Here is a 27752-nt window from a genome sequence, read left to right on the forward strand (position 1 = left end):
GAATTAATCATGCCATGTTATCTCCGTGGCCGAGCGCATGGACAACTGCACACATGATCAGTGTTCTTTCCACTTCCTTCTGTGTTTGACAATCGCCACTTTCTTTCCTTTTCGCTAAACGGGACTGTTTAAAGCCTTCAAAGCATCATTGTTCAGAAACCTTCTTGGGAGTATGAAGTACACAATTTAAAGGAAACACTCAAGCCAGTAGCATTTGTGGGTAAAATGATCAGAATGTGTAAAGAATATGAATTAGAAGCAGAGGAAATTCTAATTGACTTAGGAATCCATTTTCAGTTTTTTTTCCCCCATAAATGTTTTTTTTTCCTGAGCTGTTTCAGTGAGGCCTCTATATATTCATAGTTTTCTGAATACACAGCTCTCATTCCGTTCTTAGCTTTGGAAGCCAGCACATAAACACCAGGGATTCTCATTTTGGACATCTATTTGATGCTTTCACAGTTCCGCATTAAACATATTCCTCCCTCTCTTAAGAGTTTGCTGATATTTCTAAGTAGGCATAGGACACCCCCCCTCCCCCCAGTTTGCAGGATGCAGAGTATGAGAAACACAAGAGCCATAGACTTCATTCCAGACAGAAAAGGCTGGGCCTGAGGGGTCCATCCAAACAGTCTCTTTTAAGTTTTCAGTGACGACGCTTGACTCTGCTTATCAGTGTGACCAGCCACAGCCAGTCATTTTCCCTAACAGGGACCCTGCTTCTTACTGTCTTTCCTAAGCAAAGGGCCTTCCCCATGGCTCTGTCATGGGCCGAGTGCCCTGGAGACATTTCAGGCCACCAGCTGCCAACAACTGCTGGCAAACTCTTACTGACCCGGCTGCCAAACCGTAAGCAAGCTTCCCGTAGACTTAGTGGTCACACAATATCGTAACTTCACACATAATACATACATGTTCCAAATGTTTCTTTCTTCTTCTGGTTTCTCCGTTTGGTACAGTGTAAGCCTCTTCACTTTAATTTGCCTACGCATTCTGCCTGTTTGTTCCAGGCCTGCTACTACACCCGAGAGCAAGCCTTTGGTCACAACGCACACATTGCATTTGTACATCCTGTGGTATCTGAGGATTGACCCATTGGCACAGTCTTTTAAAGTCATGACACAATACAGCCACAAGTGGGGGGGGTACCAGAAATTGAACCTATGCCCCATTTGCCAGGCAAAGCAATAATTCATGTCAAGAATCAGATTCACAGACTCAATATTATTCTTAGTGAGCAGGAAGAGCTGGTGCCACCCTCAAATGGCAAATCTTGTCTTGTTCTTCTAAAACCAGAAATTTTCACTTGACTGCAATCTGGATGGCAAGTGAAGAATTGACTGAGTGCCAACCTAGTGACATAGCCCAGGAATGAGAAACTCTTATGTGATATTTTTTGGATGAGATGTTTCCAATGTTTTTAATTTTGGAGAGCTGCACCTGTCCAGGTTCACAGCAGAAAAAAAAACCTACCTTGAAATTATTGGATGTAATTATAGTCAGTGTGAGCTGGACCCTTCAAAATAACAAGAATTCATGCAGCAATTTAAAAATTACAAACCACCTGTCTTTCTGAAAACACGTCAGCCTTAGAGCCCCATAGCCACTCATTTCTCTTTTGAGACTTACATTCTAGAGGTCACCTTCTCTTTTAGGAACGTTGACTTTAAAAATGAGATGTCTAAAGGTTAAGAAATTGTAATACTCTTTAAACATATCAGACAAAAATGTCGGCAATTTTCTGCATGTTGGTTTACATTTAAATTAAACCCATGTAACAATAACTCCGTAAGTAAAGCAGCCAAGCTGTTTTCAGCTGAGATATAATTTAATATATGATTGCATTCTTTTGCATACTATAATTAGTATTATTTTTGATAATGCTGCCATTGTAGGGTTTCAACCTCTCTGGAATAGAGTTGTGAAAAATTAAGACTGTTTCTTGAGTCCCATCTCAGGAGACTCCTCAGGCAGCTACAGGCTTGTCTTCAACATTCAGAGGGCCCAAGAGAACTTCACCAACTGGTCAAGTTTTATCCTTTAATTTGCAAACAACTAACAGGTTCCTAAGGAAGCGTGGCCTCTCTCAGGCTAGGCTTTCTTCACTGAAGTTCAGAGAAACAGCCCCCCACCTTCATCCAATCACTTCCCAAACACATGACGGTGGCCACAGGGATCTAGAGAAGACAGGACACTGACTCACAGATGTGTCCCTAGATAGCAAGACATCAACCTTCTTTCTCATATCTTTTGTCCCCTGTGTGGATTCTGACCTGTCACAAATGCCACCTCTGCTTTGCCTCAGCTCTTGATTGACGTCTTCTCTTTCTTCAACCCACAAGTCAAATGTCCCTCCCCATAGAATCATCCTTATTTTCCCCTTTCAGTGAAAAATGCTTCCGTCATTCCATGCCCCAAACACTGTTGTTTGCTCACTATCCGGCACATTCTCTGTCCGTGTGCAATGGCAGATCGCTTAAATGATTTCCTCTAACAGTTTCTTGCTTCTGCTAGAATGCACATACCTGATTCCACTCTGGCAGATGCTCATGTCAGGTGGCATTTATCTACTCCTACTGGCCTGGGAGGATCACCCCCACCACATACCTGTTCACTTGGATTCCTTCGATTAGGATAAAAAAAATAAATAAATAAAAAGGAACTTTTCTGTATCGTGTTTTGATAACTAGAAATGAGTTCCAAATTCTTTCATGAAATGTATTTGTTGATTGTTGGAAGTTCCCACCTAAGAGGCTGCTTGGGAGGAGGCATCCCTGTTTTCCTCTTCATGGTCCATAGCCTGGCCTGCACAACCCGGATGGGAAGCAAGTGTGTAATTATATTTTCGTGAATGACCCCAAATAATGCAGGCCCCTGGTGTACTTCTCTAGTGAGGCACAAAGGTGGCTCACGACCCTTTATCTCTGTTTTCTTCTCTAAAAATAGCCAGGGAAGAGGAATATGTTTTCATCGCTACTAACATTTTCAGTGTACTTTCTACCTTGGAGGAAAATTGCTAAGCTTTCTGAAATGCTCAGTAATGTAGCAAGTGATTTGTTACTGTGGAGAAGAGTAAGTTTTCTGAGTACTTTAAAAAGTCAGTGCCTCCCCTTTGGGATATCCTGTGCCTCAACTTCGGGGACAAAGTAGTTTACTATGTATGTGCATCTCTTAAAATGTTGAACATAGAAAAAGAAGTAAACCAATTTCATGTGGATCTCACTTAATATAAGTACATGGTGAGTGTACTGTCTTCATGATTTAAAGCCAGGTACTGGGTAGAACGATGGCCATCTTCACTGGAGTCAAATAAAGTGATGGAATAAACTAAATGACAGCTCTTACCTGGCCGAGTCCCTTCTCAGTCCCCCTCTAAGTCAAGACGCCTTGTGAGCCCCCCTCCTTTCCTGACCCACACAAATCCTTTATGCCGTAGAACACTCTGCGCTACACCAGAGAGAGGCAGCACTAGTGAGCCAGGACCCAACCTGCACGCTTGCTTTTGACTATCCTGTGTGCTGAGACCTGTTCAGCCACAGGTCCTGCCCCAGGAGAGGGAGTTCAAGCTGCCCCTTTTAGGTAGAGCGAGTGGGTGTGGCCAAGGTTCTCTCACAGCTGAGCCTTGCCCCTGCCATGCTGCCAGTGGGCGTGAGGGGCAGAGCCCTTCACTGTCCTCTTCATTTCAGCCACTCCATAATTCCTCTGTGACTTCAGCTGCCTCATCCTGCTGGAACCACCATCAGCTCAGTCTGGAAAATCCCACAACAGTCTCTCTGGCTTTGAAGGCAGCAAACAGTCTTTGTCCGTGAGAAGGTTTTATTATCTATCATTCCAAGAGAAGATTAGGGAACAAAAAAATGAGGGACAATGCAAAGCCCGAACAGAACCAACTTTCTCAGTTCGGTGAGATCAACACACGAGAATCATTAACTCTGCGTGCATCTGAGTCTTCAAGTCTGGATGGAGTCAGAGACAGGAACTCTCTCTCTCCTCCTCCTCCTCCGTTCAGACGTCCAAGAAGAAAGGCCAGTGTCATGGCCCACACCTGTAATTTGAACATGTAGGAGACTAAGGTCAAAGGATTGCCATAAGATTAAGGCTATCCTGTGCTCCAGAGTGAGTTCTTGGTTAGCCTAGGCTAGACTGAGACCCTGCTTTGAAAAAACAGACAAAATACCAACACAAATCAGAACTGCCAAGATACAGAACCAAGCTGCTGGTTCTGCTGCAGGCACCCGAGCCACTCAGAGACCAAAAAGAGACTCCGGGCTCTGTCCAGGAGCAGAAAGAGAGCATCCGTCTACACTGCTAGCATTTTTTTCCAGACTGCTATTGGTCATGGACTCCCTTGTCACATCTCAAATTCAGCTTCTATTCCTGACCCTGCAAGCATGGACTTCAGAATCCTCCGTTTTCGTCATGGGCATTTAGAGACTACTTTTCACATTGCATTTTTCAAGCAAAGGGTTGGAGTTTCTTAGCAAGACCTACCAAAACCCTTACAGGCCCAGTCTCTTATTTACCTCCCATTTATCACCAAGTATCCTCTATTGTTATGATTAATTAGACAGTGGAAAGATGATAATGGCAGAGCAAAAGCACCAAGAACACCACCCACCGATAGGCATACTGCGCGTGGCTTCATCATCTTGAGAACCTGAGTTAATTCAGCTGGTTTACCTTACACAGAACTCTTTACTTTGGGTCTTTGCTTGTGATGTATTTCATACTTTGGCCTAAAAATGGTCTCTCTCCTTTTGTTTTTTTTTTCTCCTGTGTTATTTCGCATATTAGGCAAATGCGCATATGAGGTTTCCCCTCATCCTATAGCACTATTGAGAGTTGCTATGGCAGATTCCCATAAATTTAACCAGGGTAAAGCAGAACTCGTTTCTATCAGGCACCTTTTAGGTAAAAAGTACTAAGAGAGTAGGACTAAGGTGGGGGTAGCCCCCCTCGAGGCTAAAACCAAAGTGACCGAGTTAAGAGTGCACAGTCCTCCCACCAAACGTAAAGTGAGTCCTCCTTAGGCTGCGCATTCATCTCCTGCCTTCTGCTTCTAGCAGGAAACGTTCTCTACTATGCTTAGGAAAGAATACGTGAGGATATCGGGTGCAACCAGCAATTCAAGATGAACTGTCTTGAGGGTTGTACCCCTGAGCTCATCTCCAGAGTCCCCTCGGAACACGCTCACAAGCTCTGGCAAATGAGAATTGATCTAGCGAGGGCATGGCTAATACTGTTAATACGGAGAGGTATTCTCAAACAGGATTGTGAGCAACTCCATGCCAAGAGCCTGAGTGGCCTTTCCAGCTGCAGCCCTTCGTTCACGAGCCTTGGCCGCCTTGCCGTTGATAGCTGTGACTCTATGCTCTTTCCCCCACTCAGTGCTTCACGTGGCTGCCCATCTCTACCTGGGTAGGAGTCAGGACCACTCTCTGCCCACCTTTCCGCCTCATTCAGCTTAACACTTCTAATGAGAGTAAAGGATGCCTTCTATAAAACCAGGAAGACAAAAATTAACACATCAGTAAGATTCTGCAGGACCACTAGTGGCTCAAGGGAAAATCCACCACCCATGAATCCAGCCCTAAAACAAAGGGTAGGCTAGCCAGTGACAAGGGAAGAAAAGGGAACACAGCTGTATCACACAGTCCTCCAGGGAAAAGGAAGGTCGGGGATGGGAGAACATACAGGAACCGAGTGCTCAGGGAAGCAGACCAGGCCAGTTACAGTCTGATCCCAGGAGGAATTCCACCAGGGAACCCCACCCTGCCCCCAGCCACTAGTTCCCCAAGCCATAGAAAGGCTGCTGAAAATTCTTTAGCAGCCTAAAAAAGCAAGTGTTCTCCTGGTACTGTCACCAAAGGTCTAAAGCTGTATTAGCAAGGATGAAACTTGATTATTTCAAAGTCAGCCTTTACTGTGGAAAGAGATTTGCTACTTTAAATGTGGCCCTGGCAAAAGAAGACGTCTGCCAAGGCCACAAAGAGGCAGGGACCTACACCTGTATCTACCCCAGCAGTCACCAGAAGCACCATCGGGACCGTCCCTGGGCTTCTCCATGGTAATCTGGCAATTTAAATCTTCAGCGACTGGGCTAGCATGCTAGCAAGTGCTGGGGGAAAGTCAGCATCCTTAGCAGATGCTGGACCTGGTTCCAAGGACAGCCTTCCAAAGAGAGCAAGCTAACATCCTAAGAATGACCCTGTGTCTACTGGAAGCCACAGCGGGTACCAAATGTCACATGTACTCGGCCATCTCTAAAAGGAGCTTAAGTTACCAGTAGGGCAGTAAGAGGTTAACCACAGAGCATAGGAATAAAAGGGAGTAATCCTACCAAGGCACGCCTAGGAAAGCTATGTGCGTGAGGGCTCTGTTGTCGCCTCTCCTGTGCCATGCTCACCTCCATCCGGGGCTGTGAGGTCTCATGAGCCAACCACTGGGAAGAGAGGTTGAGTGGCACCGGTATTGTGGCATTGCCATTAGATCGGATGGTACCTGCTGAAGAGCAGCCGAGGAAGGAAGGGCTCCACCATTTCCACCCTGCCCAATTACAAAGGATTACTAGCACAGACGTAAAATCCTAGTAGGGGTTGGTGCTTTGGTTTTCTCCTCAGTAGGGATTCTGATGTATAACATGAAATATCAGTTTGCTAAAGCGCCATTTCTCTTCTTTGGTGGCCTCTGTATGAACCTTCAAGTAAAGGAAATGCCATCTGTCAGCTGCAGTTAAAGTTCCAAAATGGTATTTTCCTATAAAATGCGGCAAAGGGTTGACAGATGGACACCTTCTCATAAATGACATTGGATGATTCTGTAACCTCACTCTGTCCTGGGCTTGTATATAAAAGTAAACGAATGGGCATGCCAGCTCCTAAGGGTGTCTCTTTTCTCCACTTAGGTGGATGCTCATGGGAACATCCTATTAACATCGCTGGAGGTTCACAACGAAATGAATGAGGTCGCAGGCGGCGTCGGAGACACCAGGAATTCAGCAATATCCTTTGACAACTCAGGAATCCAGTATAGGAAACAGAGCATGCCCAGGGAAGGGCACGGGCGGTACATGGGAGACAGAAGCATCCCGCACAAGAAGACCCACCTACGGAGGAGGTCTTCACAGCTCAAGATCAAAATCCCCGATCTCACCGATGTGAATGCCATAGACAGATGGTCCCGGATCGTGTTTCCCTTCACCTTTTCCCTTTTCAACTTAGTTTACTGGCTGTACTATGTTAACTGAGTGACTGTACTTGATTTTTCAAAGACTCCATTTAACACTGAGTGAAATATTACCCTGCCTGTCAAGTTTTTATACCAGTACACACACACCTACACACACCCACACACACACAATTGTATATATATGTGAACTTTCTCAGCATATATATAAAAGACACGTGTATATGAGGATGTATGTGTATATGTTTATATACGCAGGTGTGACTATCTGCGTATGTAAGACAAATACGCACACATGCCGTACATTTTGCAACTATGGACAATTTAACACAGGATGCATATTAAAGAAAGTCATAGCTTTTTTTTTCTTTTTCTAATTGAAAGGGACAAGTATCTAAATATTATGCCTCAAGAATGAGGGTGCGAAACACAGTCATCCCAAAGTGTGTCTTTTATTATCCTAAGTTCGATATTTTCTCTGAAAAACCAGGAAGGAATTTCTTAGCTAATCTTTGGGAACTCCCACAGCGCAAGTTGTGCGCCTCATATCCTCTCTTTCGGTTTGCAGCCAAGGCTTGTTGGCTTCTGTGTGACGGGCTTGTTTCATCAGGTTTGCTTCTCTGTATCGGGGTTAGCAGACGAGGCGAGTCTCTGGCAGCTCTCTTACCTGATCCTCACTGGTAGGTAGCTCCCACGCTCGTGTCTGAGAGTCCATCTCTTGCAACCTCACCGGGAGTAAGCGGTGTCCCATTGTGAGTACTCCACCGTCCCGTACATGAGGGGGATTTCTGTTAACGCAAAGTGGGTCCAGCTTAACTGTCTTGTGGGAACACAATGGCACGTTTTGATAATGAGATCCAGTCACGAAAGTGTGCTTTCCATCTTGTCCAGATCTCTAGGTCCTCTGTAGAACTGGAAGCATAGGCGTCTCAGGTTCTTTGTTACTCTGAGGTAAAACCATCTAGAGTGATTCCCCCTTGCAGTTACATTACCGTTCTTATAACATCGTATGTTAATATGAATATATTTGCATAATATGCATACATATGTATATTACCAGGATTTTGTTTCCTCTGCTTGCTACCATGGCAGCATGCGACGTCATACTTTTCATTCTGTGATAGAACTACTTTCTGTTATCTAGAGATTAAGATTGAACCTAAAAATGTTTCTATTGTTCACTTTTGGAAACTCAAGAAACATCCTCACAGCCTTTTTTTTCTGTACTGACATTGTCTCATAAGCACATCCAGCTCCTCCTAGACTGACTAGGATTCTGCAGGAACACGACCAGTACACACCGCGATCACACAACGACCCATGACCGTTCCCGAGGCAAGGAGGGCAACCTGACACAAACACAGTCTCTTTTGGTTCCTTCTGACCCACAGCCTCATCAGTATTTGGACTTTTTAAAGCTCGTAGAAACAAGACAAGGTGCACCGGTTTCATAGACGCAACCTTAACTTACTATTTAGATGAGCTCTTTCTAAAGACAAACAAAGATGATATATTTTTTGTAAACTCTTTCTATCACGGGCATCCATAAACTGACTGCAGTCGTGTGAGCAGGTGTCACAGCGAAGCATTGGGAAGACAGGATAAAAAGCAAAACCTGCAGTGAAGAACTGCTAAATTAATAACCCCCACACCCACGCATGCGTCACCCTCACGTTTACCACCCTCCCCAAGATGTGTGCCGTGTGGACTGCCTCCATGAACTGACACACTTGATTTTTCGGTGGCCATAGCAATCCTTTATATGTGGGAGTCTGACTTTTCCAAACCCAAGCTTAGGTCAAAGCTAATCCACAGAATCTTATGTTAGGGACAGTGACTGAATTTGATGCCCTTATCCGCCTCCATTCTTGTCTACTAAGTCTTCTTTCAATCACCGCTCCTTGGCTATCTTTTCTCCCTGGAGATGAGCCCGTGAATTTGGGCTTTTCTCTGGAAATCTTCTTTTTCATGGGTAACAGTAGGAGGAGACAAAGAGTTAAACAGATTCGAAAAAAAAAATTCTGTAAGTGGCCTTATCGTTGTAACATATTAAAGAAAAGCAAATGTTTGCGAGACCTTATCCCTTTCAATACTTCAGGTATCTCTCTGTGTACCCTGTCACTCAAGGTGTGAGCCACATGTCGAAGAGGGACCCCCAAAGGCCAGCCATGTGGAAGAAGGGGTCAGCCACTGAGAGTTTATCATACTAAGAACTGTGACTTTTTTTTTTTTCTGGGAGAAAAGTAACTCAAAATTTTTTGATGCATAGTTGAGATACCCACATTATCAGAGACAGAAACTCCACGGGGCTCAGAAGAACCGCAACACGCTCCCTGGGAATCTCTGGATATAAATTTGCATGGTGTAGTCATAACAGCTTTTGAGCTTTTTATATGCATTTGGCACCAAGACTGGGATCCACAAATTTATAGACACTGCAATGAAGTTACCATAGTAGCTAGACTCTAAGTAGTGTTTGTAATTACACACACACACACACACACAAACACACACGTATTCTGTAAAAAAAAAAAACAAAAAAAACAAAAAAAAACTCATTTTTAAGATTCTTGGGTATGTGTTTGCTTTACTCCATTTCAGAAGAAAAGCATTTTCGTCCTAATAAGTTATTTTATGGCTTCTCTATTTTTCAAAGCTGCGAGAAGCGTTGAGGTGAGAACTCTGGCTATTCTAACAGAAGAGTAGGATCTGATCCCTGTTCCAGTAAGGTAGCCTCTCTTCACTTTATAGTAGCTGCTTGAGCCAGTGGGCGAGCACATGCCAGGATTCCACCAGGACCTGTGATGGAGGTGGCTGTTACCCATGCCCAGAGTTCTTAAGAATAGAAAATTTCATTTCCCATCAACTCAACAAACACTAATTTTCTCAGTAGTACTGTCTTTCTAAGATGAGATGCTTCGCCAAGGGCTCGCGGTGTTGACACCTTGATGATAGCCCCTGATTTGGCCATTTTCAGATGTGTCTATGACAACCCAAGAGCCCTCCTCCATCAGTCCCAGCCAAGAAAGGCTGACCAGAGTGGAATCATCTTTAAAACAAAAGTCACTCCTGATTACCAACCCCAGAACTGTTGAGAGGTTGTGATGCCAATGCCATAATCCATTCAATGCCCCTGAATCTCAGAAGAACTAGAAAGCATGTCATAATAATATTCCCACGAGGCTTTAAGCAACATGTCCATCTGCAGTATTGTGCGTTTGGATGCCAACATGGGGACATCTTCAGCTGTTCCCACCAAAATCTCCTCTCTTGTTTTGAAACATGGAGTTGACAGTGTCATCAATGAGATGATCTCGAAGGAGACCGGCACGTGGCAGTTGTAGGTGTTTGCCCCTTGTGAACACATTTTGAAAAGATGTGTTCAATTTTGAACCTCCTTGCTTAAAAGCATAAACCTACTATAATTTATATTTTAACCCTCCACCTGAAACTGAGTTCATATTTCTGGCCATTTTCTGTAAACCAACTGAACCACTGGTAAAATATTTGATTACTCTTGGAACGAGCACTGGCTCTCCCGTCAGTGCAAACTTTCCAGCAGAGTAACGTCGTCTCTGGGGGCGAAGACCTGCCCTGGTGGAGTGGATTTCCCAGGACACTGGCGAGCGTGCCTTGGCCTGATTACCTCTTCTCCTGCGTTGAAAGGTGCCGTGTTTTCCTGAATGACTAAACCCCTCACCTTGGGACAGTGACCTCCCAGAGTGGCTCACACACATGTCCCACTTGGTGGTACCTCTCCTAGGGATGGCCCACACATGTCATTCGTGACTCCTTTTTCTACTTCCCAAGTCAGTAGATGTGTTCAAGGTAAGTACAGGATTGTTCTGGTAGGAATAGGCGGTTGCTGTCCTGATTGATATCCATGTCGATTTCATTTCATTGTAAAGATAAACTTAAACCCGATTTTGCTTAAGCACATTGATGTAATTTTTTCGTATTATTTGACGTGAAAAAAAAACAGCAAAATTGAGTGACAGATACAATATGAAACTTGTTGAATGAATTCAAATTTATTAAAAAAGGACTAACTGACAAACATGAGGCCTGTTTTTGTTTTTCTCTTCCCTAACTCTCTGCTGTTGAATGGTGTGGTGTTATTTCAATCCAACCTTGTTTAATTGCATATGTCCACCTGGGTTATGTGAAAATAAAAAGATTTTACAGCCCCAAACTGACTGCCTAAGATAATGGTAGAACTGTTTCTTTGAAAACAAAATATCACAATTTATGTGTTTTTTTTTTATGTGAGGATCGAAGTTTGGTGTGGGATGTCCTTCTGTCTATTTGTTGCTTTTATTGGTTAATGAATAAAGAAACTGATAGAGTAGAGTAGAGCTAGGTGGGAAAGACTAAACTGAATGCTGGGAAAAAGAAGGTGGAGTCAGGGAAAAGATGCCATGTAGCCCTGCCAGAGACAGACCGGTAAGCTACAGCCACATTCAATACACAGATTAATAGTGGTGGGCTAAATTACAATATAAGAGTTAGCCAGAAATACACTTAAGCGATTGGCCAAACAGTACTGCAAATAATATAGTTTCTGCGTGATTATTTCGGGGCTGAGCAGCCAGGAACAAAACAAGTGGCCTCTTACTACATAAGTTCAGTGCTTAATATTGAAAAAATTGATCACAATTTTCCTTCAAATTTAAACTTCAAAGGATAAACAGCGACACAAAGAATGACCTATTCGAGTCTTCAAATTAGTGTTTTAAGACACACGCATTTTTTTGTGACGAAAGCCAGGGAACAAGCTCTCCATCTCTGGATAGCCACCCTTGGAGATTTTTCAGCAATTTCCCTGGCCGTGTTTCTACGGTGAAAGTGAGATGTTATCACAGAGTGAACAAGTGAGTGAGCAAATGAAAGATTTAGATTATAGACACGTCCATGCTGACAAGTTTGTGAGAGCCCCATCTCCTTCCTTGGGTCCTAGGGATTCTCATGACGCTCTTAACCCGATGCTGCTGACCAACTGGTCTACATTCACGCACAGCCACTTGCTGTGTAGTCAGGGGTGATACAAGCACCATTTGCAAACCTCATTCTGATATGTAAACGAGTTTTGTATTTCCAGTCTTCTCTGGAGTCTTGACTTGGTCATGCCTTAAACTAAGCTGTTGTCTGTGATGAGTACATCTCTGGGAAAATTTCTCTCTTGGTCACTCGGCCAGTCCTGGTGACATGCTTTAAAGAGGACTAACCGCTTCTGAGCACCTGCTTTGGTCACCAGGGGGTCCACAGGCTTCGGGGAGCTGCCCCATCCACGGCTGACACAGCCTGCATACACATGGGGCTGCTTTACAATTCTTCCTTAGAATCTCTTACTTTGCAAAGCATGGGGTTTATCACTGATCTTTGCAGTGGGGATGCCCTTTGAGAAGATGGACTCTTTAAGAGCCTCCATGGTTTTAAGGTAGAGACTTGTACTGGGGAGCTAAAACAGAAGCTATTATCGATTATTGAGATAGTTCTACTATTGGAGAGACTCGCTCCATGCCCCTTGGTTTTAGATAAGCAGGTTCAACTCAGATGCAGCAGGCAGCAGCACAGAGAACATAAATGCTAAAAATGCAACCAATCGCAGTTGGGGAGACACAAGGGGGCATGCATGCACTTAACCTTGACTCCAGTCTCCGCTGTTCTTAAGAAACAAAGTAAAATTAAGTAAGCCACGTAAGCAATGCCTTGGCATGGGAGAACAGGGTACGTCTGGTGGCCCTGCACGTCTCGAAGCAGATTAATGGCCCTGACCTACCAGGCAATTAGAAACTATCTCTAAGAAGTTAAATCTCTTCGTCTTGTTACACTGAGGTTAGGTATTGATGACCTTTTGCCTCCTATGTTTAATTAATTTGTTGTCATTTTGTTTGCAAATTTAAAAAACGTAGTCATTTATACAGTACAGTGTTACCATGTATACAGAGTGCATTCACCTCGTTTTTTTCCTCTGTGACTAGGGCTGCCCTGTTCCTCTCTGGTTCTATTTCCTAAAGCATGTGACAGGCTATTGAGAACCACAGTTCCCTGCTGTGCTGCTGGGTGTTCATGCTTACGCTGGTTGGCTAGCCCTTTGCTTCCTTTGATTCTTCCCAGCCTCCCGTAATCACTATTCTTCTCTTCTGCTCTGAGATCAACTTTTCTAGCTTCCACGTGTGTGTGTGTGTGTGTGTGTGTGTGTGTGTGTGTGTGTGTCTGAGAGAGAGAGAGAGAGAGAGAGAGAGAGAGAGAGAGAGAGAGAGAGAAAGAGAACAGACAATGTTTGTTCTTCTATGTCTGGTTGATGTCATTCAACACATCCCAGCTCCAAATCCATTTTGCTGCAAAAGCTAGGCCATCACTCTTTCTGGCTAAGTAATGATAGTGTGTGGATAGGTCACATTTTATCCATCCATCTGTTGATCCTAGGATGGTTCACTGTCTTGGCTTCTAGGTGCAGAAATAGAGGAAGTTGTTTTTAGATAAAAGCACTAAGACTCCCATCCTTAAGTGGGTTTCTCTTTCTCCTTTTCTGCCCCCAACCTTCTGCTGGCCATATCTTTAATTTGATGTTACCAAAGTCGAAAATGTTTACACTCTGCCAGCTGTCACAAAACGTGGATGCTTAGCACTGGGTGTACAAATTTCTCTTGAGTTAATGAATACTCACGTGTTGAAACTGTGCTTTGTGGGAGAAGTTAAAAACTTAATAATCCCTTTTACTTAAGCAGTATGTAAAACATCATCACTGGAAGAAAAGGAAAGAGAATTGCTTTAACCATCGCCGACTTCTGCTTTGATTTTTTTTTTTCGAGACAGGGTTTCTCTGTGGCTTTGGAGCCTGTCCTGGAACTAGCTCTGTAGACCAGGCTGGTCTCGAACTCACAGAGATCCGCCTGCCTCTGCCTCCCGAGTTCTGGGATTAAAGGCGTGCGCCACCACCGCCCGGCCGACTTCTGCTTTGAAAGGGAGAGTAGTTGATAGCAGAAGACAAGCGGGCAGGCTCCAGGAGCTGCACTTCCCCGGCTCATCCCGGAGGGTCTTACTCAGAAATTAATTCTAAGAGTTGAAAACAAAATTACCAACAGAGAGATTTCAACATTACACAAATCTAATTCAAAACTTGCATATCTTAAGCTCAAATAAGAGGAAAACAGAGCTCACTAGGGTCCAGGCCGAAAGGGATGCTTTTGCAAACACTCTCCCAATTGATTAAAGCTACACAGCCTCAGTTCTGAAGGCTGAATGCTTCCCATCACGTATAGGAACTGGGCCTGGGATCTCTGGTTTCTAGCTAATTTTCTCCCTTTCTCCTTTGCTTCCCTTCATGCCCCCTGTCTTTCTCTTCCCCTTTGTTACTTTGAGACAATCCTTATCAATCTCAGGCTGGCATGGAATTCACTATGTAGTACACCCTGGCCTTAATTTCATTGGCATGAACATTGATGCTCACTGTGCATCGTATTTTTTTCTCAGTGAAGAAAGACATAAATATGTATCCGTCTAGATTAATAATGTTATCTCTATCTATCTATCTATCTATCTATCTATCTATCTATCTATCTATCATCTATGCATGCATCAGGATTTCTCTGTGTAACAGCCCTGACTGTCCCAGCCCTCGTTTGATAGACCAGGCTGACCTGGAACTCACACAGATCTTCGCCTGTCTCTGCCTCCCGAGTGCTGGGATTAAAGCCCTGCGCCAGCATACCCAGCAAGAGCCTACTCTCATCTGCCGCTTCAGACAGTGACCTCACTATGGCGATATTCTCCAGCTTTCTTCATGAAGCCATCTTCTTGCTTACTTCCTGTACTAGTTAAAATTGCTTGTTTGATGGCCTGATATAAAACTTGGGCTCGATTATTTTATTCCATTGAAACTTTAGATGAGTTTGATGATGCTTTGGTTCCTGTCTTCCATGCTCCAGGCTCTATCCATCACCACACCTCAGTCATACTCAGTGAACGTTCATAGGAGGTGCCATGCGACCAAAGGTTTTTTTTTTTTAATTTAATTTTATTTTATTTTATTTTATTTTTTGGTTTTTCGAGACAGGGTTTCTCTGTGGCTTTGGAGCCTGTCCTGGAACTAGCTCTGTAGACCAGGCTGGTCTCGAACTCACAGAGATCCGCCTGCCTCTGCCTCCTGAGTGCCCAAAGGTTTTGCTTATGCGTGAATTCTTCTTGTATCCTTCACGTTCACTAGTGATTAGAACTGCCCTGAGTGGATAATGTCCCCTCACCTCTTGAGGCTTGTCTTCCGCCGTGTTTGTCATGCAGTCAGGCTGATAGCACCATGGGATGCCAGGTGGTCTCTTAAAAACGTGTTGTATGAATTTCTTGGTAGCTTCTTATAACATATTTAGATCATAATCACCCTCCCATATTTTCAAATTCTTCTCAAACCTACCTCCATCTTCACAAACAGCTCCCAACTTCTTGTTCTCTTAGAAACCAAAAGACACAAATGAAACCCAACTTGTGCTGCCCCGGTTCCTCGTGAGCATGTGGCCACCCACTGCAGAGTGCTCTGCTTGCCAGGTGCTCATCATCAAAGAAAATGCCCTCTGCTTCTCCCAAAAGCCATCACTGTTAAAGCTCCTCAGCCATCCAGGACAGAATGTTGGCCAGTTTTACCTTAGCCAGGAAACACAGAGGATGAAGTTCAGAGTGTGGAGATTCTGTCATGTGCACAAGACCCCATCTCGCTCTGGTCCTCCACAAACCTCTAGCTCTTGTGACCTATCCAGCCTCTCTTCCTCAATGGTCCGCAAACCTCGGAGAGGGGTTAGCCTCTCCACTGACACTTGTTCCTTCAGCTTCAGCCAGCTGTGAGCTTCTGCACTGACCGTCATCCAGCGCACAAACCTCTCTGATGAGGAATAGCGCTGCATTAATGGACGGATAGAGCCATTCAAATTTTAGGGCAATTTGGCAGGATGTCCAGTTAGCAGAATGACAGTAAGTTCATCGATGGGCTTTCTGTGTTCCTTCACTATTGTGCTTAGCCGATCTTACAGTAGCAGGTATGTATTTACTCTTGCTGATAGCGCCATAAGTCTAATCAGAAAGGGGGATGTTTAAATATTGAATAAAATATTTAATACAAATGCAGCCTCTCCCCTAACTTTCCTGTCAGTGTTGTAGTCACGGATGTACCTTTCCATGCACTCTGGTCATTCATGTTTATAGGATTTGGTTTTTCCTCCAGCAGCCTCCTGTGAAGACTGGCCAGCACACAAGCAGCTGTCTGGTGATTACCGAGTACATCTCTCTGTGTCCCGTGACCAAGGTGTGTGTTGTCTCCAGCCATAGGGTCTTTCCATTAAGTTCTGGTGGGCAGGTAAGAGCACTGGCAAAGAACACCCCCAGCCAAGAAATAGAGAGATGTCCCAAACCTGGCACTGAGCTTTTGATTGGCAGTCTATGGCTTCTTTGATGTTTTTCTTTGGGTAGAGTTAACTCCAATTGAACTCTTCTATATGAATATATATTCAGGACGCTTACAAAGTAGGTACCCGTGTGGCTTTTTCAAATATCCTTAGTGTTAGTTTTTGCTTCCCCCAGTCTTTCCTCTGTTCCAGCCAGGGGATCTTTTTATTCCTGCTTCCAGGCCCACCACAACTGCTTCTGGTCCGAGGACCATCTTTTCAGTCTTTCATGGGAAGCTATTTAGTGTAAATCTTTTATTGCCCTCCTGGATCTTGGGCAACTCTCAAAAGTCCGTGTCTCCTGCTCTGATAATTTTTCTTTTATTTTAAAGTGATTTTTATCTTCTCAATCATCTTAATACTTTTAGTCAGATTTTTATCATAACATGATAAAAATAATTTTGATATAACATTTTGCTTCTTGATTTCTCTTATTTTCTCTAACTGATTTTGATTTTTGATGTAACCAAATACCTAAGGAATTATTTTGATTGAAGGCTCTGGAGGCTGGTAAAAGCCAGTGAGTGGTAGCACCTAAGGAGAGAGAGGTACATGATTGTTCCATTTATGATTAAAAAAAATGGAAGAGAAAATAGCTACTGGAGAGAGATAGACAAAGAGGACAAACTCCAAAATGCTTTATTCCAGCTCCACTACCACATTGAAAACCACAGCCCACAGCTCCACCCTCCACAGTGAAAACCACTGCCCACAGCTCCACCCTCCACGCTAAGAACCACTGTCCACAGCTCCATTCCTCCACACTGAGAACCACTGTCCACAGCTCCATTCCTCCATACTGAGAACCACTGCCCACAGCTCCACCCTCCACACCCGAGAACCACTGCCCACAGCTCCACCCTCCACAGTGAAAACCACAGCCCACAGCTCCACCCTCCACACTGAGAACCACTGCCCACAGCTCCACCCTCCACACTGAGAACCACTGCCCACAGCTCCACCCTCCACAGTGAAAACCACAGCCCACAGCTCCACCCTCCACACTGAGAACCACTGCCCACAGCTCCACCCTCCACACTGAGAACCACTGCCCACAGCTCCACCCTCCACAGTGAAAACCACAGCCCACAGCTCCACCCTCCACACCGAGAACCACTGCCCACAGCTCCACCCTCCACGGTGAGAACCACTGCCCACAGCTCCACCCTCCACAGTGAAAACCACAGCCCACAGCTCCGCCCTCCACACTGAGAACCACTGCCCACAGCTCCACCCTCCACGGTGAGAACCACTGCCCACAGCTCCACCCTCCACACTGAGGGTTGTTTTTACCGCTTGAGCTCTGTAGCATAACTTGAAGTTGGAGATAGTCATAATTCTAGCAGTATATTTTTTTATTCAAAATTGCTATGGTATCCTTGGTGTTTTGTTTTACTTTATTAATTTTGTGATGGAATGTTTCTCTACGTGACTCTGATTGACCTGAAACTCATTCTGTAAACCAGGATGGCCTTAAACTCAAAAAGATTTGCTCGCCTCTGGTCACATCTGGTAGGATTAAAACTATGCACTCCTATCCCTGATCTTCTACATTAATTTTAAGATTATTTTCCAATCTCTGTGAAGAATTATGCTTGTAGTTTGATGGGTATTGATTTGCATCTGTATATTGTTTTGGTAAGATGACCGTTTTCCCAATATCATCAATCCGCAAGCACGAGCGGTCTCCTTGCCCTCTTCTTGTTCCTCCTCTGATTTCTCTTTTAGTATCTAATTTCTACTCTTCGGGGTCTTAAAGTTTTCATTGTTTGAGTCATTCAGCTCCTTGGTTAGGTTTATTGATCTTTTGTTTATTTTTGAGATTATGGTGAATGTGACCTTATTCCCGATTCCTTTCTCTGTATTGTGTGTCGCTATCGGTATGTATGTAGGAAGGCAACTAGTTTTTGTGCACAGGTGACTTATCTGCTACTTTGCTGAATGTGTGGGCCATCTATTTGAGTTCTCGAGAAGAGTGTATATAGAACCATATACATGGAACCATAACATCTATAAATAAGGATGCAATGACTTCTGACCCACTATTTGCATCTGCTTCATCCCCTTCTCTTTTCTTGATGCTTTAGCTGAGACTTCCAACATTATATTGGACAGAAGCAGAGAGAGAGGACATCCTTGTTGTCTTCCTGATTTTACTGGAAGTGCTTTGGCCTTTACCCCACTTAGCATTATGTGTGCTGCCCGTTTGTTAAATATTGCCTATATTCTGTTGATGGGTGTCTCTGTATCCCTATATTCTTCATGACTTTAATAAAAATAAAAAGGTGATTGGATTTTCTCAAAAGCTGTCCTTGTATCTACTGAGATGATCATGAGATTTCTGTCTTTGAATCTTTTTATGTGATGAAATATATTTATTGACTTATGCCTGCTAAAGCTTGTATGAATCTCCAGTAAAAGTTGTTTAATAATAGTGGGTGATACTTGTTATTTTTCTTAAATTTGGTTTGTAAATATTTTATTCAGAGTCTTTCATCTGTGTTCTTCAGGAAGATTGTTTCCTTTGATGTTAGGTCTCTATCTTGTTTTAATATCAGAGAAATATTTGCCTAGTAAGAAGAATTTAAAAGTCTTCCTTTTCTGTCTTATTGAATAATTTCATCAGTTCTTTGATTGTCTGTGCCAAATCCATCTATACCTGGGCTTTTTCTTACTTGGGAGATTTTGAGTATTGCATTAGTTAGGGTTTCTTTTGGGAAGAGATACCATGACCACAGCAACTCTTATAAGGAAAAACATTTAATTGTGGTGGCTCTATTACATTTTAGAGGTCATACCATTGTTAGTGGATCATAGCGGCATGCATGCAGGCAGACGTGGTGCTAGAGAAGTAGCTGAGAACCCTACAGTTTGCAGGCAACTATGCTGGCTAGTTATGTCAACTTGACAGAGACTAGAGTTATTTCGGAAGACAGAATCTCAATTGGGAAAATGCTCCTTTCAAATTGGCCTATGGGCAAACCTGTGGTAAATTTCTCCCTTGGTGATTGGTAGGGAAGGTGGGGAAGCCAGCTTTCTTTAGGGCATACTGTTTCGGAGCGCTCAATCCCGGGTGCTATAAGAAAGCAAGCTGAGCAAGTCAGTAAGCAGCACTCCTCCAAAGCCTCTACGTCAGCTCCTATCTCCAGGTCTCTGCTCTGCTTCGGTTTCGGCCCTGACTTCCCTTCATGCTGGATTACAACTGTAAGCTCAAAAACCCTTTCCTTCCTTCCTTCATTATTTTTGACCATGCTTTTCACAGCAATAGAAATCCTAACTAAGACAGTCTTGGTTACACGTTCCTCTAGTTCTACAAGCAGTGAGCTAAATTACCAGCGTCAGCCTGTGACATTCAAGTTTGATTAGAATGGAGCCGTACCCGGCTATACCATTTCCACAGCTGCTTTCATAGTATTATGGCACTATTTTTTTGTAAGAAAAATGGTATTTATTTATTTTATTTTTTAAAAAAATTTCTGTCTCCTCCCCGCCTCCCATTTTCCTCCACCTACCCCCACTCCTCTTCCTCTCCCCCCTCTCCTCTCCTCTCCCCCTCCTCCCACTCCTTTCCCCCTCCCTCTCCAGTCCGAAGAGCAGTCAGGGTTCCCTGCCCTGTGGGAAGTTCAAGGTCCTCCCCCCTCCATCCAGGTCTAGGAAGGTGAGCATCCAAACAGGCTAGGCTCCCACAAAGCCAGTTCATGCAGTAGGGTCAAAACCCCGTGCCATTGTCCTTGGCTTCTCATCAGCCCTCATTGTCCGCCACGTTCAGAGTGTCCGGTTTTATCCCATGGTTTTTCAGTCCCAGTTTAGCTGGCCTTGGTGAGCTCCCAATAGATCAGCCCCACTGTCTCAGTGGGTGGGTGCATTCTTTTGATGCTGTGACAGAGATTGCTTGACTGGTAAAAATCCAACGATGTCTTCTGGCTTTCACAGATGACTTCTTAGGTGGACCTGCAGCCAGAAACAGTGGCTTCAAATACAAGCTGACACACTAGTTTTGGGCGCCCCAAAATTTTCTCTCAAAATATTCTCTTCACTGTTACAGAGTGAAGACAGTACACTAGTTGGCTACACTGCACTGTGTTACCCATAGTCTGTTTTCACACAGCCTGGATATCCGGTCTGCCAATTACTTAGACATCCGCAAGTCATCTTTTAATCAACCAAAGTTTCTTTTAGAATGTAACTTTGTAACGAGACTTAAAAATAAAGATCTGATCGTGTAATTTAAATAAGCCAAGGGCAATTATCTAGTAATATAGCTTCAAATCAAAGTTAATTACCTAAATGATTGGAAATCACTGTTAAACTCCCCAACTCGGTGATTCTTCTCTCATGAAAAGCATGAACCCAGCCGAAGGAGACGAGTGTGCTTTGTGGAATTTATTGTCTTGGGTCATTTAGAAGCTTCACATATAAATTATCATCATAATAAAAATAATACCATTTTTCCAAATAATAACTGAACATTGACTGAAGGGGAACATGAATAAAGTAATCCCACACTAGCTCTGAACAGGGTATATAATGAGGGGATCCATATTTAACGGGGGAGGGATTCACAGATCACAATGGGGAACAGGAACAGAATCTAGCATCCAGGTGTGAGAACAGGGAGAGAGAGAGTGGGTGGACCCATGCCATTTTGATACCCAAAGCCATGCCCAACCTGGTCCAGCCTCAAAGGCCATTGGCTGAAGGAGGTTCCCCATCACCTCCTTTTTGTGTCTAAATAAGAGAGTCCCAAATCCAATACAATATTATATACAATGAGAACAGATATCAAGTATAAAAATTAAAATGTCAATCATAATAAACAATTTTAATCAAGAAACAGATACTAAATGTTTTAATAATTATTTTATCCTAAGGAATCTTAGTCTTGTATTAAATGTATAATGCAATATGATAAATATATCCTAAATTGTATCAATAAACAAACTATCTTAAACAGAGGTAGAAACATGCATGCATACAATATGAAAAAATAACTTTGCATAGGTGCACAAATATTGTAAACAGAAATAGGAACAAATTTAATATAACAAATATAATTTGAATTTGTATCAATATATAAGAATCTATACCAATGCAAATTGTCTATAAATAATAGCTCACAAGTATTCGCTCTATTACTCACTTTTATTATTAGTGGTAACACTACTAATTATCTCATTCAATTTCCTTTTTTTTCTTTAGTGAGATCCCTGAGCCTACCAAATTTTTACCCCAACCTTCAACCCTATATCAATTATAATCACCCTTAAATGATGTCTCTAACCCTGAGGACAGACTTTGTTGGTAGAGGGCTGTCATCTTCTAGAATTACTTCCAGCTGTCATGGGGGGTGATGTTCTTTCTATGGGATCCTGTAAAACTAAAATGATGGTTAATTTTCAAGATTACTGTCTGATATAATTGCAAATAGTCTCTGAGTAGTTGATAGGGTTTTTTCTGAAGTTCGTATTTGGAGTTCCTGTCGGAATGTTGTAATAAGGTACACCATTTCAGCTAACCAAGCTGAAACCATCTTGAGCAGCTGGTACCCAAAACAGGTCTTATAGTAGTACTATCATCATCATGACGTGATATCAACCAGGTAGAGTCATTGTTGTGGGGCCCCATCTTCTTTCTGGAAACTTCAAAGATTACTGCAGGAAAATCTACTGTTCATTGTGAAAAACTTAAACATTATATATATATATATATATATATATATATATATATTCAATGAAATGTACGATATAGACAAAATAGGTATGGAGTAAAGTAAAACTTTTCCTAAAATCTTTCTTCTTGCTGTCCCATACCAGATGGCTCCTGACATAAGACAGAAACATCTAGTAAGCATCATTTTCGGTTTTTTTAAACAAACAAACAACTAGTTGGGTTTTTTTTACAACAAATGAAGAGACTAAATTAGTAATAAGAAAAATAAACACACACACACACACATAGGACATTAACTGACATATACAGAGAAGTAAATCAGCTTCACGGAAGACTCTAGAGGAGAAAAGGTGCTCTTTAAGTAATTCTATGATTCTAATATAATCTTAATATAAAAACCAAATACATTACAAAAAATAAACAAACAACACAAACCAACAAAAACACTTTCTTTTTCTCCTTTTGTTGAAAATAGACTTTCATTATACAACATGTTCTGATTACTGTTTCCCCTCTTTCTGCTCCTCCCAGTTCCTTCCTGTCTCCCCTTCCATCCAGAGCCACACCCTTTCTGTCTCTCCTTAGAAAACCAACAGGCATCTAAGGAATCATGATAAAATAAAATAGGATTAAACAAAAACAAAAATAGAGTAGGATAAAACAAACAGAAGAAAAAGAGTTCAAGAAGGACCACAAGAATCACATACAAATGCAGAGACACACATGGTTGCACATATGCGAATCCCTTAAAAACAAAATCAGAAGCCATAATATTTATACAAAGAACCTGGGAGGTTAAAAACAAACAAACAAAAAGCCCTGACTCTACATTATGAGAGAAAGAACTTCCAAAGACGTCATTGGGTTTCGTGTGAGTGGACCATTTATTGCTGGGCATATGACCTACCTTTAAAGAGTGTTTTGTTTCACCACTGAGATTCCTTTGAGAAAGATAAGCTTTAATTTTCAAGTTGTTATCAATTGGAGAGAGCCTCTGAGTTAAGGATCGGGTGTGCGTTTACTTCCTGATCTAGGTATTCATCTGGTGTAGACCCATGCAGGCTCTGTGTGTGTTGCCACTGTCTCTGAGTTCACATGTGTGTCAAAACTGTTGTGTCTCGAAGGCTTTGTTTTCTTGGTCTGCCTCCAACCCTTCTGGCTCTTATAATCTTTCCCCTTCCTCTTCTGTAGAGTCTTCAAGGGAAGGGTTTGATGGAGACATCCCATTTAAGACTGAGTATTCCAAGGTCTCTCGCTCTGTGCATGCTTTTGGACTGTGAGTCTCTGTTTTCGTTTCTATCTGCTGCAGGAGGAAGCTTCTCAGATGACAGCTGAGTGAGACACAGATTTAGGAATGTAATAAAATGTCATTAGGAGCCTTTAATTGCTATGTTCCTGTAGAAGAACTTTGGTTTCCCCCAAGGTTCCTGGCATATCTAGTCTCGGGTTCATGACTACCAAAGCATTGTTAGGTGTGGGTTTCATCTCATGGAGTAAGCCTAAAGTCAAACCAGTTATTGGTTTGTTAAACACATAAGCATTGTGCCCTTTGACATCAGGATATCTTGCAGGCAAGTCACCATTGTAGCTCAAAGGGTTGGTGTTTGCCTTTCTTCTTTGGTAGAGGGCAGAGTAGTATCCAGCATCTTTACGGTGAGAGCTCTAGATAGGTATCAACTTGATTTCCCCATGTTCAATGAGTTGTACAGATGTTGTCTTCTTCAATTGGGCCCTACCATCAGTTTGCGGAGAGCAACCAACAGTCTTGGCAATAGTGTTGGTTGTTTGGAGCCTCCCAGGAGAACATTTTGGTGAAAAACTCAATTAGATATAACCCATTCCCATTACTTGAAACTTCATTTGGTGACAAGAATTTTCCGGTTGGGGCTCTGTCTGTCTCCCTGATTGTTTGGTGATTTCTCTTAGATCGCCTCCATATATGTATACATTTTAGGGAGCTTCTTCTGTATTAGGTTTCCATAAGTTATGATCTCTCAAATGGCCCTTAGTTTCAACTGTCCCTCTCTGTATTCCCTTGCCTTTCTCCCTTTCTCCCTGCATCCCTGCTTTATCTGCCAGTTTTACTCTCCTGCTTGTCCATACGTAACTATCAATTCTATTCCCTCTTCCGAGAGAGATCCACCTCCAGCCCCTTATTTAAACAAAATCGTCTCTAAAACTGTAGCTGTCCAAACTAGCAACATATGAAAACAATTATGTGTAATGACTGTGTTGGATTCATCTTAGACGTCCGAGGCTGACTTGACGTTGAAGAACAGTAAATGTGTGTTATGAGCCCTGCTATGTCTGCAAGATGCTGTTTTTGTGGAGCCATCCACTGCCTCTGGCTTTAACAGTCTTTCATCCCCCTCTTCTGCCTAGATTGCTGAGCCTTGATGAGAGGGGATTCATTTAACAAAAAAAAAAAAAAAATACCAACAGGACTGAGTGCTCTGAACTCTCTCTCTCTCTGCATCTTGTCCAGTTGTGGGTCTCTTTGTTAGGAAGCTTTTCTGATGAGGGCTGAGTGATGCACTGATCTAGATACAAAGGGCCCAGTTTACACAGTAACTCACAGAAACTGTGACAGTAGACCCAGGGACCACACATATTCAAGCCAGCCAAATTCCAACATGGAGAAGAGGAAGTGCACACAAGTCCCACCTCTAACCAAGAAGCCTGCAGTTGCTATCTCTTGGCAAAGGGGAAGCGATCAATTTTCTCTGATAGAATGTCTCTAGGTTTCTCAAACTTACTTCAGGGAGGGGCCACTGGTCAGCAGGAACTAACCAACTTGTTTCATGGTTTGGTTTGGTTTCATTTTCTCTACAGTTTGTCTCATTGTTGTTGCTGTTCTTGCTTATTTTGACTTCTCTTTTATATATTTTGTTGAAAGAGAGAGCAACCAAGAGATATTGTGAAGTTGGCCACAAAAGGAGGTGGGGGAAATCTGGAAGGAGTTGGAAGAGGGGAAAGAATATGATAAAAAAAATACATCATATAGAGGAAAAGCATTTAAATATCAAGGTACAGACAAGTAAAAGGAAGTGACATAAATAAATAGATGCAAACGTCATATTAATAAAATGAGAAACCAAAGCAACATGTTCGTTTCAATAAATTAGAAAAAGCATTTAGCAAAATATACTACTTATGATAAAAGAAGCAAATACCCCACGTCGGCACTCTGGAAATAGGTGGATGGTGAGAGGTTTTGCTCACAGAGGACATCGTATGCAACAGTGAATGGGGCGCTTCCCTGGACACCCCACCACAGCCTGAAATGTTTTCATTTCCCATCTACTCAGCACTGTGATGAAGGCTTTAGCTGAGATGCTCAGACAAGAGGGAGGAGCAAAACAAAATACCCTCAGGAGAAAATAATTTAAATTCTTCTTATTTGTAGGTGACTTGGTTGTATTGCCAAATCTAAGGAATTCATTATAGAGATAGGGAACTAATAAAGAATGCAGAAACACTGCCTTTCTGCATATGTAATGAGCAACTTAAAAAGGAAATCAAGGAATGAATGCAATTCAATTCAGTAAAGCATCAAAAGGAATAAAATACAGGAGGGGGGTGAGTTTAACAAAAAACGAAAGCTGTGAAACTGGGGCCATATTGGGTTAGAAATAAACCTGTGCGTACGCTGGAGAAACTCGACATTGCAAACTAAAGCAGCAACGTTCCCCAAACTGCTCCACTCTGCCTTAGACTCCAACTCCCATGAGCCACGTGTAAAGGGTTCCTGTCTAGAGCAGTGGTTCTCAACCTTCCTAATGCTGCCAACTCTTTAAGACAGCTGTTCACGCTATGGTGGCCTCCAACCATAACATTATTTTCATTGCTACTTCCTAACTGTAAGTTTGCTCCTGTTATGAATTGTAATGTAGATACCTGACGGTCTTAAGCAACCCCTGTGAAAGAGTCATTCAAACCCAAACGGGGTTGCAACCCCCAGGATAAGAACAACTGGTCTAGAGAAGGTAGGGAACTCTTACAACTCAATATTAGGGGAAAAATTTAGTATGGGGCTTGATTATGATCCCGGAACTGTGGCACAACTGGCTGTCAGTCCCATGGTCACATGACATGGAAGGGAAGATGATGGTGTCTTTACTATTGTTCATTGATAGAGGGTCGGCTTAGCATGCTCATGGCCTAGGGTTCAATCCGCAGCAGTGCAAAGTAAAAAAGTGTAAAAGGAATACCACTTGTAAGCAATACGATATGGGACAGTGGGAACGTTGGAATGTAATCACTCCTGTTTCCATACTTAGTCCTCAAATGGTTATTTAGTTTGCAGTTGGTTTGGGGGTGGCAATCGACATAAACAACACAGATGGGAGGAGACTTTAGGGGACACTGGCATCATTTAGTGCAGGGGACTTTGTTCTTTACAGTTAATTTTCTCCTAGTCCTCAGAGCACTTCAGGCTAGAAGGACAGCAGCCTGTTTCCTTCCTTCTTTGTTGCTTGTCCAAAAGAGCATCCTAAGGGCTTTACTGCGTCCCGCCCCTCCCCCCATTGCTGCAGTGGTACTCAAGTGAATTCAGGTGCTCGACTAATAATTTCCTGCCCTCTGCTCTCATTTCTCATAGCCAGACCATTTGAATTTCACTTCCCTTTGAAGATTGATTGACATTTCAACAACTCTCCTAAGGAAAGTAGTTTATTGGAACGAACAAGAGCTTTGTTTACTCCAGACCAGGAGGAGTGTGAAGAGTCACTTGGATGACTTGACAAAGAAATTCGTTCTGGGGTAGGTCATAGAATATGAGTATCCATGTAGGCTGGATGCAATATTAGGCACAAATGAGGAGAGGTCTTTGCGACATTTAGAACTCAAGCTTGTTGTGGTTACCAAGGGAAGTGTGGACTCCACATTGTATTATATACAATGGCCCGCAGAGATGATTTTCTTTAAGCATGAAGTCATGAACTCAGCTCTGTGCTGACAACGATCTAAGGAAGCTGAGGGTCCCACTGAAAACTAAGAATGGGTAGCGTAATTTTCCAAATGATGACAAAATTTTGCTGCAAAATTGCAGCCTTGTTTTCCAGCTGCCCGAGTTTCTGAATTGGTTGGTAGGAGTAAACAGAAAGGAGAAATGACATAATAACATTATAATCTCAACAATAAAAGAAAATTGAAAAAGATATTTAAAAATAGAAGGACCATCAAAGAAAGTAAACAAAATCCTGCTACATCTGAGATTCAGCTTTCTTAAAGAGGAGTTGGCTTTGGCTTAGGCCATGGAAGTTGAGCCCCGTAACTACGGAGATTCTCAGGTGAGATGGACAAGGGTGATTCACAGCTCATCTGGCTTCTGCCTCATTGACTGCTGCTACTGAACCCTGTGAGGAAGGGGCTGGGCTCCTGAACCACATCAGTGGCCTGCCTGGGTTGGGGAGAACCTAGATGGCGCAAGGAAGGATGATAGATTGTAAAGTCACAGCCTGG

The 27752-nt window shown here is 42.9% G+C and overlaps 1 protein-coding gene across 1 annotated transcript in view; it reads left to right on the forward strand.

The window, feature by feature from the left end:
* The window catches only part of Gabrb3 (gamma-aminobutyric acid type A receptor subunit beta3), a 237265-nt gene extending 227482 nt beyond the window's left edge, over window positions 1–9783 (forward strand). The window contains exon 9 of the mRNA XM_041649783.1: window positions 6905–9783. Coding sequence (XP_041505717.1) covers window positions 6905–7246 — 342 coding nt within the window. The 3' untranslated portion in view covers window positions 7247–9783. The remainder of the gene's footprint in view (window positions 1–6904) is intronic.
* Window positions 9784–27752: the final 17969 nt, after the last annotated feature.

This window comes from Microtus oregoni, unplaced genomic scaffold (assembly GCF_018167655.1).
Source record: "Microtus oregoni isolate MIOR12 unplaced genomic scaffold, Mior012 000000F_ref0000247, whole genome shotgun sequence".
NCBI classification, from domain to species: Eukaryota; Metazoa; Chordata; class Mammalia; order Rodentia; family Cricetidae; genus Microtus; species Microtus oregoni.